The sequence below is a fragment of the Hemibagrus wyckioides genome, linkage group LG07 (assembly GCF_019097595.1).
Source record: "Hemibagrus wyckioides isolate EC202008001 linkage group LG07, SWU_Hwy_1.0, whole genome shotgun sequence".
In the NCBI taxonomy this organism is placed as follows: domain Eukaryota; kingdom Metazoa; phylum Chordata; class Actinopteri; order Siluriformes; family Bagridae; genus Hemibagrus; species Hemibagrus wyckioides.
This window is the reverse complement of record NC_080716.1, coordinates 19648180-19666530: the sequence shown is the minus strand read 5'-3', so window position 1 is coordinate 19666530 and position 18351 is coordinate 19648180. Positions and strand designations below refer to the sequence as shown.

The 18351-nt window shown below is 40.0% G+C and overlaps 1 protein-coding gene across 1 annotated transcript; it reads left to right on the top strand.

Moving 5' to 3' along the window:
• Positions 1-323: 323 nt before the first annotated feature.
• Positions 324-16512, top strand: dvl2 (dishevelled segment polarity protein 2). The gene is made up of 15 exons (XM_058395714.1): positions 324-867; positions 5930-5999; positions 8862-9007; positions 10120-10226; positions 10350-10479; positions 10625-10715; positions 10799-10868; positions 11257-11396; positions 12381-12457; positions 12548-12615; positions 12804-12926; positions 13095-13226; positions 13398-13574; positions 13728-13946; positions 14695-16512. The coding sequence occupies exons 1-15, from the start codon at positions 707-709 to the stop codon at positions 15225-15227; spliced, it is 2244 nt and encodes a 747-aa protein (XP_058251697.1). The 5' UTR covers positions 324-706; the 3' UTR covers positions 15228-16512.
• Positions 16513-18351: the final 1839 nt, after the last annotated feature.

Genomic DNA, 18351 nt, shown 5'->3' with positions numbered 1-18351 from the left:
CCAATACAGTGTAGTTTATTGCAGCAGTTTTGAGAATAAGCACATATGGGTTACCACACATATCCATGATGCTTGAGACATACAGTATATATCGCCTTAAAACAAGCGAAACGAATTTTATCTAGATCTTAAAAAAAAGAAGAAAAAAAAGGTTGCACTCTCAGGGCGTGGATTAATGTTTATTGTTTCTGCATTTATTACTGAAGCATAGTGTGACATTGGGGTATTGGGAATGTCCGGGATAGGTTGGGAATCTGGAGCCGGTCGGGAGCGCGCGTGCATTTTGGAGCTGTGTTACGTCACGCGCCGCGTTGGCCTGCGCTGTGGAGAGGAGAAGCGGTGAAGCGCCACAGTTCCCCCTCCACTGGTGTTGTTGGAGAAAAGTTGTTGAGGTGGGTAGCTGGCCTGGGCTGCCCGAGTAAAAGTAGGCGTCTCGTTTTATTCGCTTTTTAAACAGACAATCTTTAGAGTTAAACCAGGAACACCGGGATGCGTGTTGGATTTTAAAGACGCGAAGAGATTTAGGACTTTCTTTTTATTCCTTCTTAAAGCTTTTGGCCGGAGAAGTGTTGCTCGGTAAGGCTCGCGACTCGGGTCGCCCCCTCCTCCTCCTCCTCCACCTCTTGTTAGCTAGCTAGCGTTAGCCGGTTAGCTCCCTCTGCCATACTTCTGAGGAACAAGAGGGGGGAAAAAAGTGGTTGGAGAAATGGCAGAAACCAAAATCATTTATCACATCGACGAAGAGGAGACGCCGTATTTGGTGAAGATTCCCATAGCGGCGGAGAAAATCACTTTGCTGGATTTCAAACAAGTGTTGAACAAACCAAACTACAAATTCTTCTTCAAGTCTATGGACCAGGACTTCGGGTGAGTGAGTGGGGGCTCTCTGTGTGTGTGTGTGTGTGTGTGTGTGTGTGTGTGTGTGAGAGAGAGACTGTGTTACCGTGCAGAGGATGGACACGAGCTCGCCAAGCCTAGCTCTACAAAGTAACCAGAAAAACAACTTTGCGCTACTTTTTATCCTGCGCTTTAGTATAATTGTTGCTATGATTAAAAAAGCCGGCTTTGGTGAACAGGAAACACTGACAGTTTAATAAGGTTTTTTATAGTGCATTGTTTCAAGGTAGCAAAGTATCAGTGCTGAAACTTCTCCAGCTTTCCATGAAAAATATCTACATCCGAGTTATGTCTCTAAGACGTAAGCTTGATGAGAACACGGTCAGATTAGATGGACGTACGATGTTTGTACTATTTGTTTGCTTTAAATGTCAGGCGGTCCATAGTAACCTATACAACATAAACGATACAATATGTGTATGCAAGTTGGAGAAAGAAAACACTGCATCATGATCAGACTAGAGCACTTTAATTTCTTAAACTTCATCTTTAAAGAGGAGAAAACCTCTGTTTGTTGTTTTGGCAAGACTCTCCTAATTTCAATTCCTGCCTCGTGTGTCATATTGCGAATCCTCCTTTCCCAACTTTTGAGACTGAATGCCAAAAGTCTCTCTCTCTCTCTCTCTCTCTCTCTCTCTCCCTCTCCCTCTCTCTCTCTTTGGACTCTTTTCTTCCTCTCCTTATCCTGAATATGGCCTTATCAAGCTCATGCAGTACTGTAGGACCTGTCAGAAATGTGTATCGCATGGACCTGGCAGACAAATGGTCTTAGCTAACTAGATAAAACTTTCTGTAGTGTTTTCAGGACTCGGTAAAGTCTGTTTATGAGTAAGTTTTTAGTGAGTAAGAGTATTTGTCAGGGACCGTGTACAAAAAGAAAGCCAAGCTTTAATGATAAACGTGAAAAGGTTCTTTGCAGAAGAAAGATCTACTAGCTGATTTCCATCTGCAGCTCCTAGGCAGGTAAACAGAGAGAAACAATGCATTAAGAAGTACGTTAGAATTGTATGCTATTGAAGCATAATGGTCTAGATTGTAGATACAGCATCAGATAGTGAGTACTCTTGCCCCGAATCACCTTATATGAAAACTTTGTTGACATCTGAAAAGCACAAAATTATGATGCATGTGATGTCCACAATCCTGATGTCACTACACATTCAGTGTGTTTTTGGTGATGTATTGCGATAACCGGTTCCACTTTTATTGTCCATCCAGAAATGATTCAAGTTCAGGGCCGTTTCATCAGTCCCTTTTTTCTCTCGTCAAAACCAGACATGGCAGACAAATGTCAACAAATACAAATACTTTGGCAAATCTACTTTTAGACTACTTTAGACTACGTAGCCCCCTCTCGGACAATGTAAATATGATCAGTTCTCTTCAGTCATTTTTTTTTCTTCATATAAAATAAAACCTTAATGCTGAGTCATGATGCTAATGACAATTTTAAATATCTTATATATCTCTATATATTTAATTTTAATGTAGCGTCCACCATGTTGCTCTTAAATTCCTACAACTCCATCTGGAATAATTGCTCTTCGTCGATGTTGCCAGGGATTTTCAGTAAAAGACTACAGCTGTGTCTGCACTAGTAAGGACCTTTCCATCAGGTACATTAAGGGTACATGTGAGCTTCCTTTGAACCCCAGGATGAAAACCGGGACATGCTGTCATCTTCATGGAGGACCTGAAATGTATCATTTGGGATGTGACGTAGTGTATATGTATGTGTGTGTGTGTGTATATATATATATATTATTATATATTATATATTATATATTTATAAGGAGACTGTTCAGACTAGAGGTAAAGGAGTAGTGATTAGAGCATTTAAATTTCAGGCATAGTTTTGTATTTCCTTCTAGTTGTTCTGTGGTTGCACTGTGGTGTCGAGTAGCACGGGCCGTGTGTGTGTGTGTGACGTGTGTTATTGTTGAAGCGCAGAAATGCATAGATGGGCTGTAAGGTGATATGGTGGTGGAGGGGAACGTAGGGAAGTAGGATCTCTCTGATGCTGCTGTTTTGATTTGCTGTGCGCAGAGCCAGCTGTCAGCCTGCCTGTGTGTGGTAGAGAAGGTTTGGAGCAGGGTGTGTGTGGCGTCGGGGGTGTAGTGGAGTTGGAGAGAGGCCATTTGCTGGGTGTCTGGGCAGAATCAACACGACGAGCAAGACAGAGAAGGGCAGAGTGAGAGAGCATGCGAGAGAGTGAGAGAGAGAGAGAGTGCCGAAAGGATGGGGGATGGTTGCCGATGGTTGCCACTTTCATCTAGTCTCATTCTTAATGTATTTTCCGCAGCACTGTAGCCTTGGATTTGAGCAGGATCATTCCTCTCCCTCTCTCTTCGATGCATATCTCTGTTCCCACATTCTCTTGTGCTTCAGTCTATTTTTGCACTGCCATATCTCGTAACCTAGATTTACACAGTATACTGGAGTGCATTGAGCTCTGCAAGTATGAGAGATCAGAACTTTTTGCGGCTAAGGTCAGGGGATAAATTAAATGTCATTTTTTATGAACATTTCTTTTCTTTGTTGAGGAAATGCCCTTTTTTTTGGAACATTTGTTTTCCCCCCATTTTTTTGAGAATAACAATGAGTAATATATTAAGAGATTTTCTCAAGTGTTTCAGTATGTCCACAGTTTTAGGGCATGTTCCACATTACCAGATAAAGCCCCTTAGTTTTTGTTTTTTTTTGGTTAATCACAGCATTGTTGGACAGAAGAATTCTAAAATGCGATATGATAGACTGTGGCAGATACAATTAGGCTGCAGAGCATCAGGAGGAATGTGGCATCAGCCTCGGTCTACAGCCTTATCTCCCATTCAAACTAAAAAGTTGTATACATATGCACACACTCGCATGCACAGTGTAACACAGTGTAAGTGATAAGAAATTGTATTTGAATAACAGATTGGCACCTTTGTCTTGCACAAATCAACAAAATAATATTTTTATTCTGAATATAAATGTAATGTCAACAAACATGCATGAAGTATATAAGGGAATGTACATATTTTCGTGATTTAGTTTAGATAGCTCTATATCTCTCAGCTAAATCTTGTCCTGGAAGCACACAATGAATGTACATATCTATAATCTGATCATTATCTGATTTGGAAAGTGACCAGATTATTTAAATGTCCTTGAAAACAACATACTGCACTAACCTTATGACATTATGACCGCCTCATTTACATTTGCCTTCATTCATACATTTATCTTCCAGTAGCCTCTTAATCATGGTCAGGAACTTGATGAGCCAGAATCAGAGCGCCACAGTAGGCGCAAAGCAAGGACATGCCCTTGGATGTGTTGTGGGGACAAACCAAATGCACATATTGTGTGTATTATATGATTCTTATGCAGGTTTGAAATGGTAGTACATTTCAGAGACATGTTTGAATAAGCATGGAGAGCATTTTCAGTATTGTTGAGAGAATAGGCTGAGAAACTAGGTAAAAAAGATTAGCCATGGTGTCTGGATGTGTGGTATGGCATTACTTTCTCACCCCGTCAATCACTCATGTACCCAATGATCCCATGTATGCTGAATAGGGCAGCTGATGCTATCTTCTGAGAGTGATACATCTCTACATCCCTGTGATGGTGCCTGAGCAGGATGTAGTGACTGGCTTCAGGTGTCTCTGAAGAAGCACATGCTAGCCCATATCCTCCCCAGTTGGTCACTGTTGTGGAATAGGGGAGTGCTGTGGGTGATGGGAAATGGTGGAATTAGTAAACATTGGAATTGGACCAAACTGTTGAGAAAATGGGGGGAAAAAATAAGTATGGACGTTCAGCTGTCAAAATAAGACCTAATATTAACATTTTGATTGTCTTCATTTTAGACATTTTATTTTCTCCCTAGTGCATACCGTATTTAATCTTGGATGTGATTGTTGGAAGGTTTACTATGCCGTACTGCTCAATATTCAGGTATTTAGGAAGCAATCTGGTTATTGATGCCTGTAAATTATTATATTTTTGCAATGAAAACACAGGCCCAGTAAGTTTCTCAGGGTTCTCGGTGGTGATTTTCGGCAGATTTTTATTAGATGTTCTGCAGCCAGGTGGCAAATTAATGATGAAACCAGTAACACTGTTATGCTGTGCAGGGGTATAGTACTGATATGATTTAGAGCCACCTTTCTGCAGTAGAGTAGAATTCTTGTAGCGTGGCTGAGAACCTGTGCCTTAATGGGAAGAGACGCTACAGATTAATACAAAGCTCCTCTGACTAATCACCTTTATCCTATAATGAGGCATTTCTGTGCTGATGGGAGTGTTCCATTCCAGGATTACTGTGTGTTACTGAAATAACAAAGAAATAGTGTAGGCAGAATAAGATGTACTTGGAGGAAGATTTCTTTACTTGGTATAAAGGTTGTATGCTAGAATTTAAAAAAAATTTTTTTTTTTTGATAATTACTTATTGCATGAACAAAGTTGCAAGATGGCGAAAAAGGCTTACTGCTGAAGGTATTTGCTGAAATCCCCCAACTGTCCCACCCATTTTCTCCACCAATCACCTGCCAGTTCCCACCCACTGGCCTGCTCTCATATATCATACGATGGTTTGGAGGAGGGTGGAGGCTAGTGTGCTTCCTCTGAGACACCTGGGGTCAGCTACCTGCATCTTCTTCAATAGCTGCTCATACTGGGCATCACAGAGCAGAGTAATTCACTTTGATAGAAGTGCACTTTGCCCTCTTCCATATACATGAGTTCACAGCTGACTATGATGTGTTATTGTGATTGGCATGAAGTTTTCATTAAGCCTGGTGGCTTAACATAGTTAATGAATCAATACCAGTTCAGCAGTCATGAGTAATCAGTATTATGTAAATTGTTTTGCTAAGGGATCACATGTTCTGAATTCAGTTCATATTGACTCCAGATCATGAATGCAACTGAATGATCGAAAGTGTCCCCATAAGTGTCTCCAACTTTCATGAAGTTACTGCATTTAAAAGTGAAACATGGGATTAGTGATCCATTATTGATTAGTCACTTTTCTTTCCAGAGTTGTCAAGGAAGAGATTTCTGATGACAACGCGAAGCTGCCTTGCTTTAATGGACGAGTGGTTTCCTGGGTATGTACCTGGCTCTTCTTTTATCATCTTTCTTGCATTTCCTGCATTTTTTTTTTTTGTATCTTTTGTATTCAGGTTTTTTCCCCCCATTAAGCTCTTATATTTGCTGTTAATAGACTGTGCATCATGTGCTTGCTAAAAAGTGATTCAAAAGACACCAGCTGAAAAGTTTCACTATTCACTGAGTAGACTTTTTCGTGAAATCTGTAGTAAATTTGAATCGTTTAACTAAAAATGCAACAGCACTCCGATCCACCATTTCAACCACATTTGTTTCATGTCTTAGTCTAACCTTAAAGTGCTCTAAGTGTCTGGCTCTGCCTTTCACACGGAGACTGAAACCCAGCCTGTGCTAGAAGTTCCCAGTGAAAAGCGTGTTCTCGAATCAAAAGGCTTGGATGAAACTAAACCCAGTGAGACAGAAACGCTATACCAGCATCAGGATATTTCATGTACGTTGGAGAGAGAGAGTGCACAATAGCACTGAATCCATTAACCCTATTAAAAAGGTTGGTGAGTACATGTGACTTCTCCTCCCTTTTAAAGGTCCTCAGCCTCTCACCAATGCTTTAAACTGATTTATTTTACGCTTTTCAAAAGAGTAGAGGTAGTTGTTTTAACATATACCTTAGTGAGTAATAATGTTTGTATCATTGTAATAGCAAAAGTTTAGTTTGTAAAGACAAGCAGTTTTAAATAGGGCTAACTGCCTCAGGCAAAACTAAGTCATTTCTTGTATGCTGACAGCTATTGAACTGCTGATTTATTTGTTTTTCTTTTTTGGAGCTTCAGAAACACTGGATATTTGTTACCTGCAGCCCAGTCTGTGCTATTTCTCACAAATATCTTTCTATGTACCCTGATGTAACTCCAAGAAAGTCTTTTAAATTCATTTGTTAAATATACAGATCAGTGTGAACAAGAGAAAGATATTTGGTTATATTTTTTTCTGTTTTAGTAAGACATGGCTAAACAAATAGCCATTAAATGTGCTTTAATTGGATTATATGGTAATGCACAGCGCTTATTTCTATTTCAGATTTGTTTGATGTTCGATTTCTCGACAGGGTTGGTCCATGGTAGCATGGAGACAGAACACTTATGTGCATTACCAATTTACACAGCAACTGTTAGATTTTATAGGGTGGTGGTAGCTCAAGTGGTTAAGGCTCTGGGTTGTTGACCCGAAGATCGGGGGTTCAATCCCCAGCACCGTCAAGTTGCCACTGTTGGGCCCTTGAGCAAGGCCCTTAACCCAACCTCCAAGGATGGGATATGCGAAGAAAGAATTTCACTGTGCTGTAAGGTATATGTGACAAATAAAGGCTATTTCTATTTATTTTCCTGCAACTAAAAGGAATGCTGCAGTGTTTTAGCCTAATATCTATCCATCTCTACTACAAACAGCAAAGACTGTGCTTGGAGGAAGAAATAAAACAAACAAAAAAGAAACCTTAATTACTTGAAACCACTAGCGCTAAATGGCTATGGGCCTTTGCTGAATCTTTTTAAAACACACCACTGTGATTTCAAAAGTATACGCACCCCACTTTAAAGTTCTTGTGGCCAGAAGAAAAGTGTATGCAAAGTAAAATGAGGAAAAAAAAAAATCCTTTTTGCTCTTTTTCTTCTCATCACACCCATGTTCTCAAATTCCAATGGTGCCATTTTATTTATTTTCGAATAAAAACTATTTACAGGCCTGTGATGCTTTTATTCCTCTCAGATTGACAACAAACTATTAATTCCCAGGAAAACACTGTTGTGTTTGTGCCCCAGACAAAACCTAATGGCAGTAGCAGGCGTGTTTGTCTCACGTCCTTGCTTTCACTCAGCATGTGTTTAAATGTGAGATGATTGAGCGCTTGTGCTTGAAGACTTAAAAGCTCACTGAAGCATTAGAACTGGCTCCACTCTAATAAATGCTCATTTGAAACCAGACCTGTGGAACATGACTTCACACACAATAACCTTATTTCACAGGGTTAAGAAAGTTCTTTGACTGCATGCAGTAGTTTATCAGATATATTTATTTATTTACTCTGAGTGAGCAAGCAGCTAAATAGAGCCTCAGGCTTCCGTGCATGAATCCCAGCCAGTAGGAGCTGGAAAGCTTGACCTGTTACACCTCCATTACTTTCTTTATTTCACTTTTTTTTTATCGTTGAACTTTGGTTGATGTTAAAAGCGTTTACTCTGCGCTCAATCCTGAAGTATACTGCATTAACCCTTTAATGTCCAAAGCAATGGAAAAATTCTTAGCATTATTTATTTCATTCTGGCGATACTAACAAAAATATAGGTTAAACCTATAGAAAACTGTAAAACAAAAACCACAACAGCTATGTAATGTTATATATTTAGACGAATAAATCAGTTTCCTTTGGATATTTTAAGTGTTATGGTATGTTTCAGAATCCTTTCTCATTTATAGGCCAACTCTCACCTCTACCTGGACTTTAAAAGGGACATTTACAAAGCCTGATTTGTACTGATCTCCCAAGTGTGGAGTGTATTTCTGTCTAATAAACCACCACAAATATGAGTTTTGGCACTATGGTAATGAAATGAATGAACTGCCTCCCTGCCTGAATGTGCTGGGATTACAGTCCCTGTCTCTTGTCTAAGGCCAACCATCAGTATTTTGGGGAAATATACTAGGATTTTAACATTAAATAAATATATAAATCAGTTCTTAGCACTGTGTTGTTTTGTAGCTCTATGTTGTCTTAGGTGGTCCTGTAGAAACATTCTCATTTCACTGTGTACTGCGTCAGCTATTTAAAGTTGAAATGACAATAAAAGCTTTTTGACCTGAAATTAGCTTGTCCTAATAATCTTTGTTTTTTGTTTTTTTTTAAGCTTGTGTCGTCAGATGTTCCTGCAGCCGAACCTGCACCGGCTCCAGTGGAGGTCCGAGCTCAACCGTCACCTCCTCCTCCCCCACTCCCCCCTCCTCCTGCTGAGAGGACTGGGGGCATCGGTGACTCAAGACCCCCCTCATTCCAGTAGGCATCTTTCAAACTCTCTTAGACCGTTTTACTTTAGTAGTGTTGACCCAGGGATTTGTACCTGGCACAGCATCATGATCTTAGTCAACAGTGTTATTTAAACTTGGTGCAATGAAGGGATATTTAGATATATTTATTCCAACTATGCACCACTGTATAGGACTTTGCCCACACAACTTGCTGGCACAAATTGTTTCTTTGCCAAAGTTGCTAAACAAATACCTATAAATACTTAAAGTCTAAATATCCAAGTGTGGTGACGTATTATTTATGTATTTCTGTTTTTATAGCAAGCTTTACAGAGAACATACTAACTTTTTTTTCTTTTCTTTTTTTTAATACCAAAATAATAAATATGCACATACTCACTTATGGAAAAACGCTGGCTTGGGCTGTGTCTTGCTCACGGACACAGCTGCAGCTGATTGGCTAAATTGTGATCAGTTGGTATAAAGAAATGAAAATCTGCTTGGTGTCTGATGTTTTGTTTTTCTTTAGTTTTGACTAGATTGTGTGATGTTATTTTAAAAAAGCATGTTTTCTTTAAAATCTGCTGTTTATCTATGCAAATTTGTCAAAAAAAATCTCATCTAAACTTGGGGGATTTACTCTGTCTGTATTTTTCTTTCTGGTATAAATCTGCATTCAAAAACTTGATGATATTCAAAATGAATACCCTTTGCACCATTCAATGATGAGAAAGCTTTCTGTATTTTTCTAGTTGGCAGTATGTTATATTGTCCTCTTCTGTAAAATAACTGGATGCTGTTTAAGGGATATTGAAAAGATTTTGACTTCTTAGCTACATTGGTCTCATCCTTTCCATACAAGGCTAGGGCTAGTGTGTAATTTTGGGCAAATTAAAAAATATGGAAAATGTTTTTTTTATTTATTTATCAGACTTTTAATCACCAGGTTTCCCAGTTGATTCCATGACCTTTAGCTTCTCGGATCTGCACAGCAAACGCTTCATACACCAACAACAGTGTTGCCATGTTTTGCTAAAAATTTTCAGCTTTAGGACCATCTTTGATCATTGTACAGTTTATACAAGTTGCAAACTCCATGGCATGAAATGAATGCATGTATGTGTTTACTTGGTGTTGCAGTCCGAACGCTGCAGGCAGTGTGGAGACGCTGGATGAACAGACAGAGACTGAGTCTGTCGTGTCCTTCAGGAGAGAGAGGCCTCGCCACAGAGAGAGCATGGAGCACGGTGAGATGGGACCTGTGTCTTATCAGATATAAACTGTTGATCTGAATATTTCTGTCATCTATGTGTCTCACTCATCCTCCCCCCCCTCCTTTTTTGATTTTTACTTTTACTTATTTTTACTAGGTCCACGTATGAATGGGCAGTCACGTATGGAGAGGCACTTGGCAGGTTATGAAAGTGCTACCACAGTGATGAGCAGTGAACTGGAAACCACCAGCTTCTGTGATTCAGATGATGATGACACCATGAGCAGGTTAGAGGCACATGGGAAACGATAGAAAGCAAACACCGAAGCATGCCCTGTTTATATTGACCTTAATGAATCGGAGTTTAATTGATGTGGTGTTTCTGGTTCATGTTCTCTGTGTGCCTGATACTGAGGTTAATGTTGTGTGCAGGTTTAGTAGTTCAACAGAACAGAGCACTGCCTCTAGACTGCTAAAGCGCCACCGCAGACGCAGGAAACAGCGTCCTCCAAGGCTGGAGAGGGTACTGTGCTCTTTTATCATTGGATTCATGGATCTGAGTTTCTGCTTTTCTGTTTTCTTACTGTTTCTATTACATTCTTGCAGGCATCATCTTTCAGCAGTGTGACAGACTCAACTATGTCTCTTAATATCATCACAGTCACTCTCAACATGGGTAAGTACGTTCTAGTACGTTTAGATTCATGGAATTTTCTCTTGGCTCAAATTTGTGCTTAGTTTTATTAATGTATTATTATCTGTTTATTTATATCAACACACTGTTGAATTAAGAAAGTACTGAATGCATTTCCATAACAGCACCAGTGACTATTTCTATAAGTGCAGCTCCAACTAGGTTTATATTACTGCACTTTGCCTTAGGCTGCATTATATTACCTTTCCATTAATTTTTGTTTCCTATAAAAGCATACCCTTTTGCATTTTATACATTACATATTGTCCTTGTGCATATTAAAGCTCCAATTGCTGATGCTCCTTAAATGTCTTGACTGGTTACCCAACTGCTGTGTGTTTATTTGCATGTCTGTGTATGTATTTAACAGAGAAATATAATTTCCTGGGCATCAGTATTGTGGGACAGAGTAACGAGAGAGGTGATGGAGGCATCTATATTGGCTCCATAATGAAGGGAGGAGCAGTGGCTGCTGATGGGCGAATCGAGCCTGGGGACATGCTGCTTCAGGTGAGAGTGAAATTTAGTGTGAGGGTGAGAAAGAGAAGAAGGGGTAGGGAATATAGGAAAAACAGGTGTAGGTGTGACAAAGTGTGAATTACTTGTTAATGAATCATCTGTTTATTGTTTTAAATGGTCATGGGGTTGTTTTACAAGGTTTGGTTTGAATTTCAGTTATATATATACACACAAAGAAAAAGGACTGGTTTCAGATGAGTGGATGGGATGTCAAAATATGACTTTCATACACTGAGCACGTCATTTGGAACAACTGTACACCAGCTTGTTCATGCTTGATCTAATCACCCAATCGTGTGGCAGCAGCCTAATGCATAACAGGGATGTGGAGGCTCATGGAGGTGGTGTAATGGAGTGGGGAATGTTTTCTTGGCACACTTTGGGGCAATTAATACCAATGAATCACTGAATTCCACAGCCTGTTTGAGTATTGTTTCTGACTGCGTGCTTTCCTTCATGGCCACAATTTACCATCTTTTAAAGCCTTACATGATGTCTGTCATGATAATTCACAATGCCACAAAGCAGAATAGTCTCAAGCTGGTTTTATGAACATAGTAATGAGGTATCTTTAGTGGCGTTCCCATTCACCAATTTTGAATCCAGTAGAACACCTCTTGGATGTGGTAGAACAGGCATGAAATCTGCTGCATGATGCAGCCATGTCAATATGGACCACAATCTCTCAGGAATGTTTCCAGCATCTTGTGGAATCCATGCAGGGAAGAATTGAGGCTGTTTTAAGAGCAAAGGGTGCCCAGTATTAGTATAATACCTAATAAAGTGTTCATTGAGTGTGTATTAGCAACAGTATTTACAACCCTGTGGCTATAGATGAACATTGTGTCTGAATGGAAATAGTTTAAATGCTTATATTTAATGTAATTGGGTATCTAATGAGTTTTATAAATGTGTTATTGTTGATTAGATTTTCATAGAAAGTAGTGTAATGTGTAAAATGTTTTTTCTTCGTAGGTGAATGATATTAATTTTGAGAACATGAGCAATGATGACGCAGTCAGGGTTCTACGGGAGATTGTGCACAAACCAGGGTGAGGCATCTACTTTTGTTTTTTGAACTTGTGAAGGCAAGCGAATATATGTAGCATTACATGGCTTATGTGTTCCTAAATGTATTTCAGACCAATCACTCTGACAGTAGCTAAATGCTGGGACCCATCGCCTCAAGGCTACTTTACACTTCCACGTAGTAAGTCACTTCAAATTCAATTTAAAATTGCACTGTATTATATTAAGTGATTTTATGAGGGTCAAGTTACCTTGTATTGCATGTTGATTGCATTTGTTACTTCAGCTTGACAGGAAGTATATAAAGAAAGAAGAAATATTACATGAAGTGAGCGGTTTCTTGTTTCCCTCTTTTTTTTTTTTTGCCAGATGAGCCTATCCGACCTATAGACCCTGCAGCCTGGGTCACTCATTCAGTAGCCATGACGGGAGCATACCCACCTTACCCAGGCAGTACAATCACATCCAGCTCCTCCGTCACTGAGACTGAACGTATGTATATGTTGTATCTAAACTATTTTCTTTTTGTTAGTTAGTTTGTTAGTTCCATTTTACATGCCAAGTTGCTTTCTACATATACCCATCCCACAAAGTTTCTTTTTTTAAGGCTTTCACTTATCTTATGTTCCTCATGTTATTCTTGTTGTAATTTGTCTATAGGTTTTGATGAGTTTAACCTGTCTCTTCACTCTGATATGGCATCTGTGGCAAAGGCTATGGCCTCTCCTGAGTCAGGTCTAGAAGTGAGAGACAGAATGTGGCTAAAGATTACTATCCCTAATGCCTTCCTGGGTAAGAATTGGTTTTGAATGAGAATTGTTTTCTAGGAATTCCTAGCTAATTCCTAGGAATGACTGTTTTCTGTATCACAAAAATACCTTATTCGTTTACATATGAATAAAAAATAGACATTACTGCTAGTTTAATTTGGCTGAATAGACAACAATGGTTTGTTATGTGCAGGCTCGGACGTGGTTGAGTGGCTTTACCATCACATAGAGGGCTTTCAGGACCGCAGAGAGGCTCGTAAATATGCCAGTAACCTCCTGAAGGCTGGTTTTATTAGACATACTGTCAATAAGATCACTTTCTCAGAGCAGTGCTACTACATCTTTGGAGACTTCAGCGACTGTGAGAACTGTGAGTGCTACACATCGGATTCTTAAATCAAACTTATATAAGTTCTTAAACTTAATTAAACAAATATATGTTTTTTTAGGTTTAATATAAGCAACTATATTAAATCTATGATCACACTGCTGTCCTCACTCCTGTTCTTTTCTTAAATTTTAGACATGGCCAACCTGTCCCTCAATGATAACGATGGTTCCAGTGGAGCTTCAGACCAAGACACACTGGCCCCTCTCCCATTGCCGGGGGCAACGCCATGGCCTCTGCTCCACTCTTTCCCATACCAGTACCCACACCCATACTCCAGCCAGCCACCTCCGTACCATGAGCTCTCCAGCTACAGTTACGCCCCTGGCAGCACGGGTAGCCAGCACAGTGAGGGTGAGAAACCACTTCTTTCCTGTTTCTGTGTTTGTTATTCTAATCTGTGATTATGTGTGAGTGGGTGTGGTAACAGGGATTCAGAAGTCATGCCAAAATGTCACCCTCTAGTGGCTGGCTGCAGTACAAGTTTTAACCCCACTCAATCCCCAGTTAGGGAACTTACATTTACGTCTCCAGATATTATTTTTGGGAACGGTGTTCTGTTGTTTCAGTTGACCCTTAATATTGTGATTATTGCATTTTATGTTATGTTATTTGATGATAGTTTTGATAGGGTTTGACAATGACGTTTATGCATACTATCTATGAATGAGCATGCATAAATGTCGGTACTGTAGCAAAGCCACGTCTTGTACTGATGTAAATTGTTGTAACAGACATTTAGTGGGGACTTCAGTGTAGTCTTTCCTGGTACGTTGCTAATTTTAGCAAACCAACCTGAGTGAAAGCAGTGATTTGCATAAACAAAAAAAAACATGTTGACTGTATGACCTTGGCAAACCTTAACAAGCTACTTCAAGTGTTAGTCATTCGTTTGAATAAACTCCACTGACAGAATGAATGTCACCTAAAAGTGTGCATGTTTTCAGGGTAACTGAATATAACTGGGTTCAAACTTCTTGAAAATCAGGGAGGATATATGGCATATTTAAAAGACGTGTTTGTACATTTTTGAAGTCCTCTGCTGTAAGTGAGGATGTATACATTATAGTGACTTATGGGTTTTGCTCCTCTATGTCTACAGGGAGTCGGAGCAGTGGCTCTACAAGGAGCGAGGGTGAGAGGAGGAGAGGTAGTAAAAGTGGTAGCACTGTGGCTGGCAGCACCCGTGACGACAAATCTCCTAATGGTGGTGGTGCTGACTCGCGCTCAGGCAGCGGCAGCGAATCTGAATATTCGGTGCGTAGTAGCCTAAGGAGGGACCATGGTTCAGCCACGCCAAGTGAGCACAGTCATGCTAGTCAGCGCTCACATCACCGGGCACCGCCCCCGCACCTCGCTCCATACCCACCTGGCATTCCCATTCCATACAACCCCATGATGGTAATGATGGTACCACAGCATCCACATCCACACCCAGCGTTGGGAGCTCCTCATCCGCAGACAGCTGGCACGCAGCTACACCCAGGCCTGCCTCCACCCAGTAATCCTGGAGGACCTCCTGGAGCTCCGCCCACACGCGACCTGGCTTCTGTCCCTCCTGAGCTCACAGCCTCCAGGCAGTCTTTCCACCTGGCCATGGGAAACCCCAGCGAGTTCTTTGTTGATGTCATGTAAGGAAAGTTAACATAAGATAGGTGTGTCTGTGTGTGGGATGAATGAGTGAACCAGTGAGTGAGTGAGTGAATGAATGAATCCTCTATGTGACTTAATCATATAATAACTGTGAGCCTCATTCAGTAAGCAACTGAGATGTAACACTTGGTATTGCTGCAGGATAGCTCTTCATAGTTGGCATCTATCCTTGCCGGCAGGAACAGGGTTTCTGTATAAAGCTGGACGTCTTGCACAACTCAGATTTAGCACATCAAGTAATTTTAAAGTTAGTTCACTCTCACAACAGGGTCTAGCCTCCCTAACTGCGCTGTTTTTTTTTTTGTTTTTTTAAACATCTCCAAACATTTCCTGTCACTTTTTTTTCCCTGCAAATATTTATCAAATTATGCAGGGAGCACTATACTCTGATTAACATCGGAAAATCTCTGAGGCCTCTTTATATCCTATGAAAATATTTGCCTTGGCAAAATTCATCCTGCCCAAATGCTAGTTCTTTTGATCTCTAAATATGTGTATGGGTTTCTGCATAATCTATCTACAGAGGTGTTTTTGTTTAAATAATGCAGATTATGAAAATGATATTTTCCATTAGATATTTCAAGAAAAAGGCAATGTATCTAGTATATTTTCTTTTTACAGAAATAAAAAAATTCTGGATGTTTTTGACAAGGCAGCTATGAAGTGGTGTTAGTAAGTTGTATTTTCTCAAATCCTTGCAACCATGAGTTTCCACAGCTGAAATGTTTAAGCAGAAGCTTTCTAACATTATGGTAACTAGTAATGAAGGTCTGTTATTTACAGTACACCTTTGCAGTATGTAAAATTCATTAATAAATGACGATAAACTAATGTGAAACAGGGTTTGACTTACAGGATTATAGACAGGTTTTTTTCATTCATTTTCTCTGGTACTGTGGACTAATGTTGACTGAGAAGCAACCGTGGTCAGAAGCATTTACTATCAAACACAGCTGCATATGATGCCAGACTAGAGTTACAGACATTGGTACTCTGAGAGGGAGAGTTAATGCCAAAAATGGTACTTATGCTGGGTAGAACAGGCAGTTTTTATAATCCACATATTTCACATTTCTACTCATTTTTTTTTAGACTGACAAGCATAATCATTTTTGTATGAATGAATATATGGATATAATCAAAGCATACAGGTGCTAAATGAAGATTGAACAGAACAGTGCCACTTTTGGTGCCATGTTGTTTGTTGTCACTTTTGTGTTTCTTACTCAAAATAAATTTGTAATAGAAGAGAACATTTCTCGACTGACACTCTTTTTTTTTCAAATATACAGATCGTATGATAGTTTTTTTAACTTGCTTATTTGAGTTGAATAAGCAGTGTGAAATGTATGTACAGTGTGTTCTTACTCACTTTATTAGGCATTGCATGACTTCCTGAAAGCCCAAAAATTAAATCTATTGCATTGTACAATTCAGCAGCAATAATATCCCTTTTTTTCTTTATTGTGTTGCTATTCTGAATTGTTCATTAAACAGGATTTAATTTTAATATTTGTATTAACATTTTAGAAGAATTTTTATTTTATTTGTACTCAAGTGGATTTCCTCAGGATTCTGTCCCCAAAACATGACCACACACGGATTGGCTACTCTTGGACGTAATTGGATGTGTGAATGTGTATGTACACTGTGCCCTCTAATGGACAGGCATCCCACCCAGTATGTATTCGCATCACATACCCAGTATGTATTCCCATCACATACCCAGTCTTCCCAAGATGAGCTCTGAATGCTCCACCACTAAGATCGGCATAAACCACTTATGAAGATGAATCCGTCAACAAGAGGAAATCTGCTTTATGTTAAAATCTTTGTGCTATAAGTGGCCTCTCGGGTATGTATCTGATACCCTACACACTTCAGAATTGGGGGATGATCTCAATAAAAGTTGAGACAGCTGTAGATATCATTATTATGCTCAAAGGAGAGGGGGGGGTCTATTAATACTTTTGTAGTCACTCAGTGCTTTTAGCAGCTGTTCTGTCTAAAAGTGTGTTGTGTAGCGCCCCAGTAAACAGGTACATTTACATTCCATACATATTTGTACTAATGAATAACTAGTTTTTTTGCGTTCTGCAAGAGAAGTATCGTGCATTTTAATATCTTCGTTAAAACTAACTCCCCATACAGCACCACTCACTCGTGTGAAATAAAGCCATCCAGTGTGGAATTTTGGCTGAATCCCAAAAGGCCCCTACTGGACATATAGTGCACTACACTATTTGCTGTTTTGATATACACACTACTCAAAAAGTTAAGGATATTCGGCTTTCGGGTGAAATTTCAGGATGCACCTAAAATGCACTATAACCTTTACAGGTGAACTTAATTTGACCTTCTCTACACTATTGAATGCACATGTCCAACTGTTCAGTGTTTCAGTACTTTTTGCGTAACTTGCTGTTCTCTAACAAGGTGCTTAACGGCAAAATTCACAACTGGTGTCTGATCCATGAATCGACCAATAAAGTTTCTGGTTCAATTAGAATTGGTATTTAAACAGTCCTCTTCATCATGCTGTTCACATTTTGATATCATGAGACCAAGACAACACCTAACAACTGATCAACAGTACCTCACCATTGCGAGGCTTCAAACAGGATGTTCTCAGAGGGAAGTGGCCACTGAGCTTAGAGTGTCACAGAGTGTTATCAGCAGGTTTTGATGCAGAGATACAGAGAGACTGGAAGAGTCACAGAAAGGCATAGAAGTGGACGTCCTTTGGCCACATCCCACGTTGATGACCGCTTCACTGTGAACAGTGGCCTGCGGAACCGGATGATGAATGCCACTCAACTCCAGGCACATTTAAGGGAGGTGATAGGCACCCAAGTGCCACGTCAGACCATTCGAAACCGTTTACATCCACGTGGTCTACGTGCTAGACGACCTGCAAGGGTACCTGACCACACCACCAGGCACAGGCGTCGGGCCAGGGAGCATTTATGCTGGACGAGGGACCAGTGGGCCTCAGTGCTGTTCTCTGATGAAAGTCGATTCACGTTGAGCAGAAATGATGGATGTTACAGTCTGGGCAGGTGTGTCTACTCAATACAGAAGTGCCCTACATCTTGTGAATGGTACA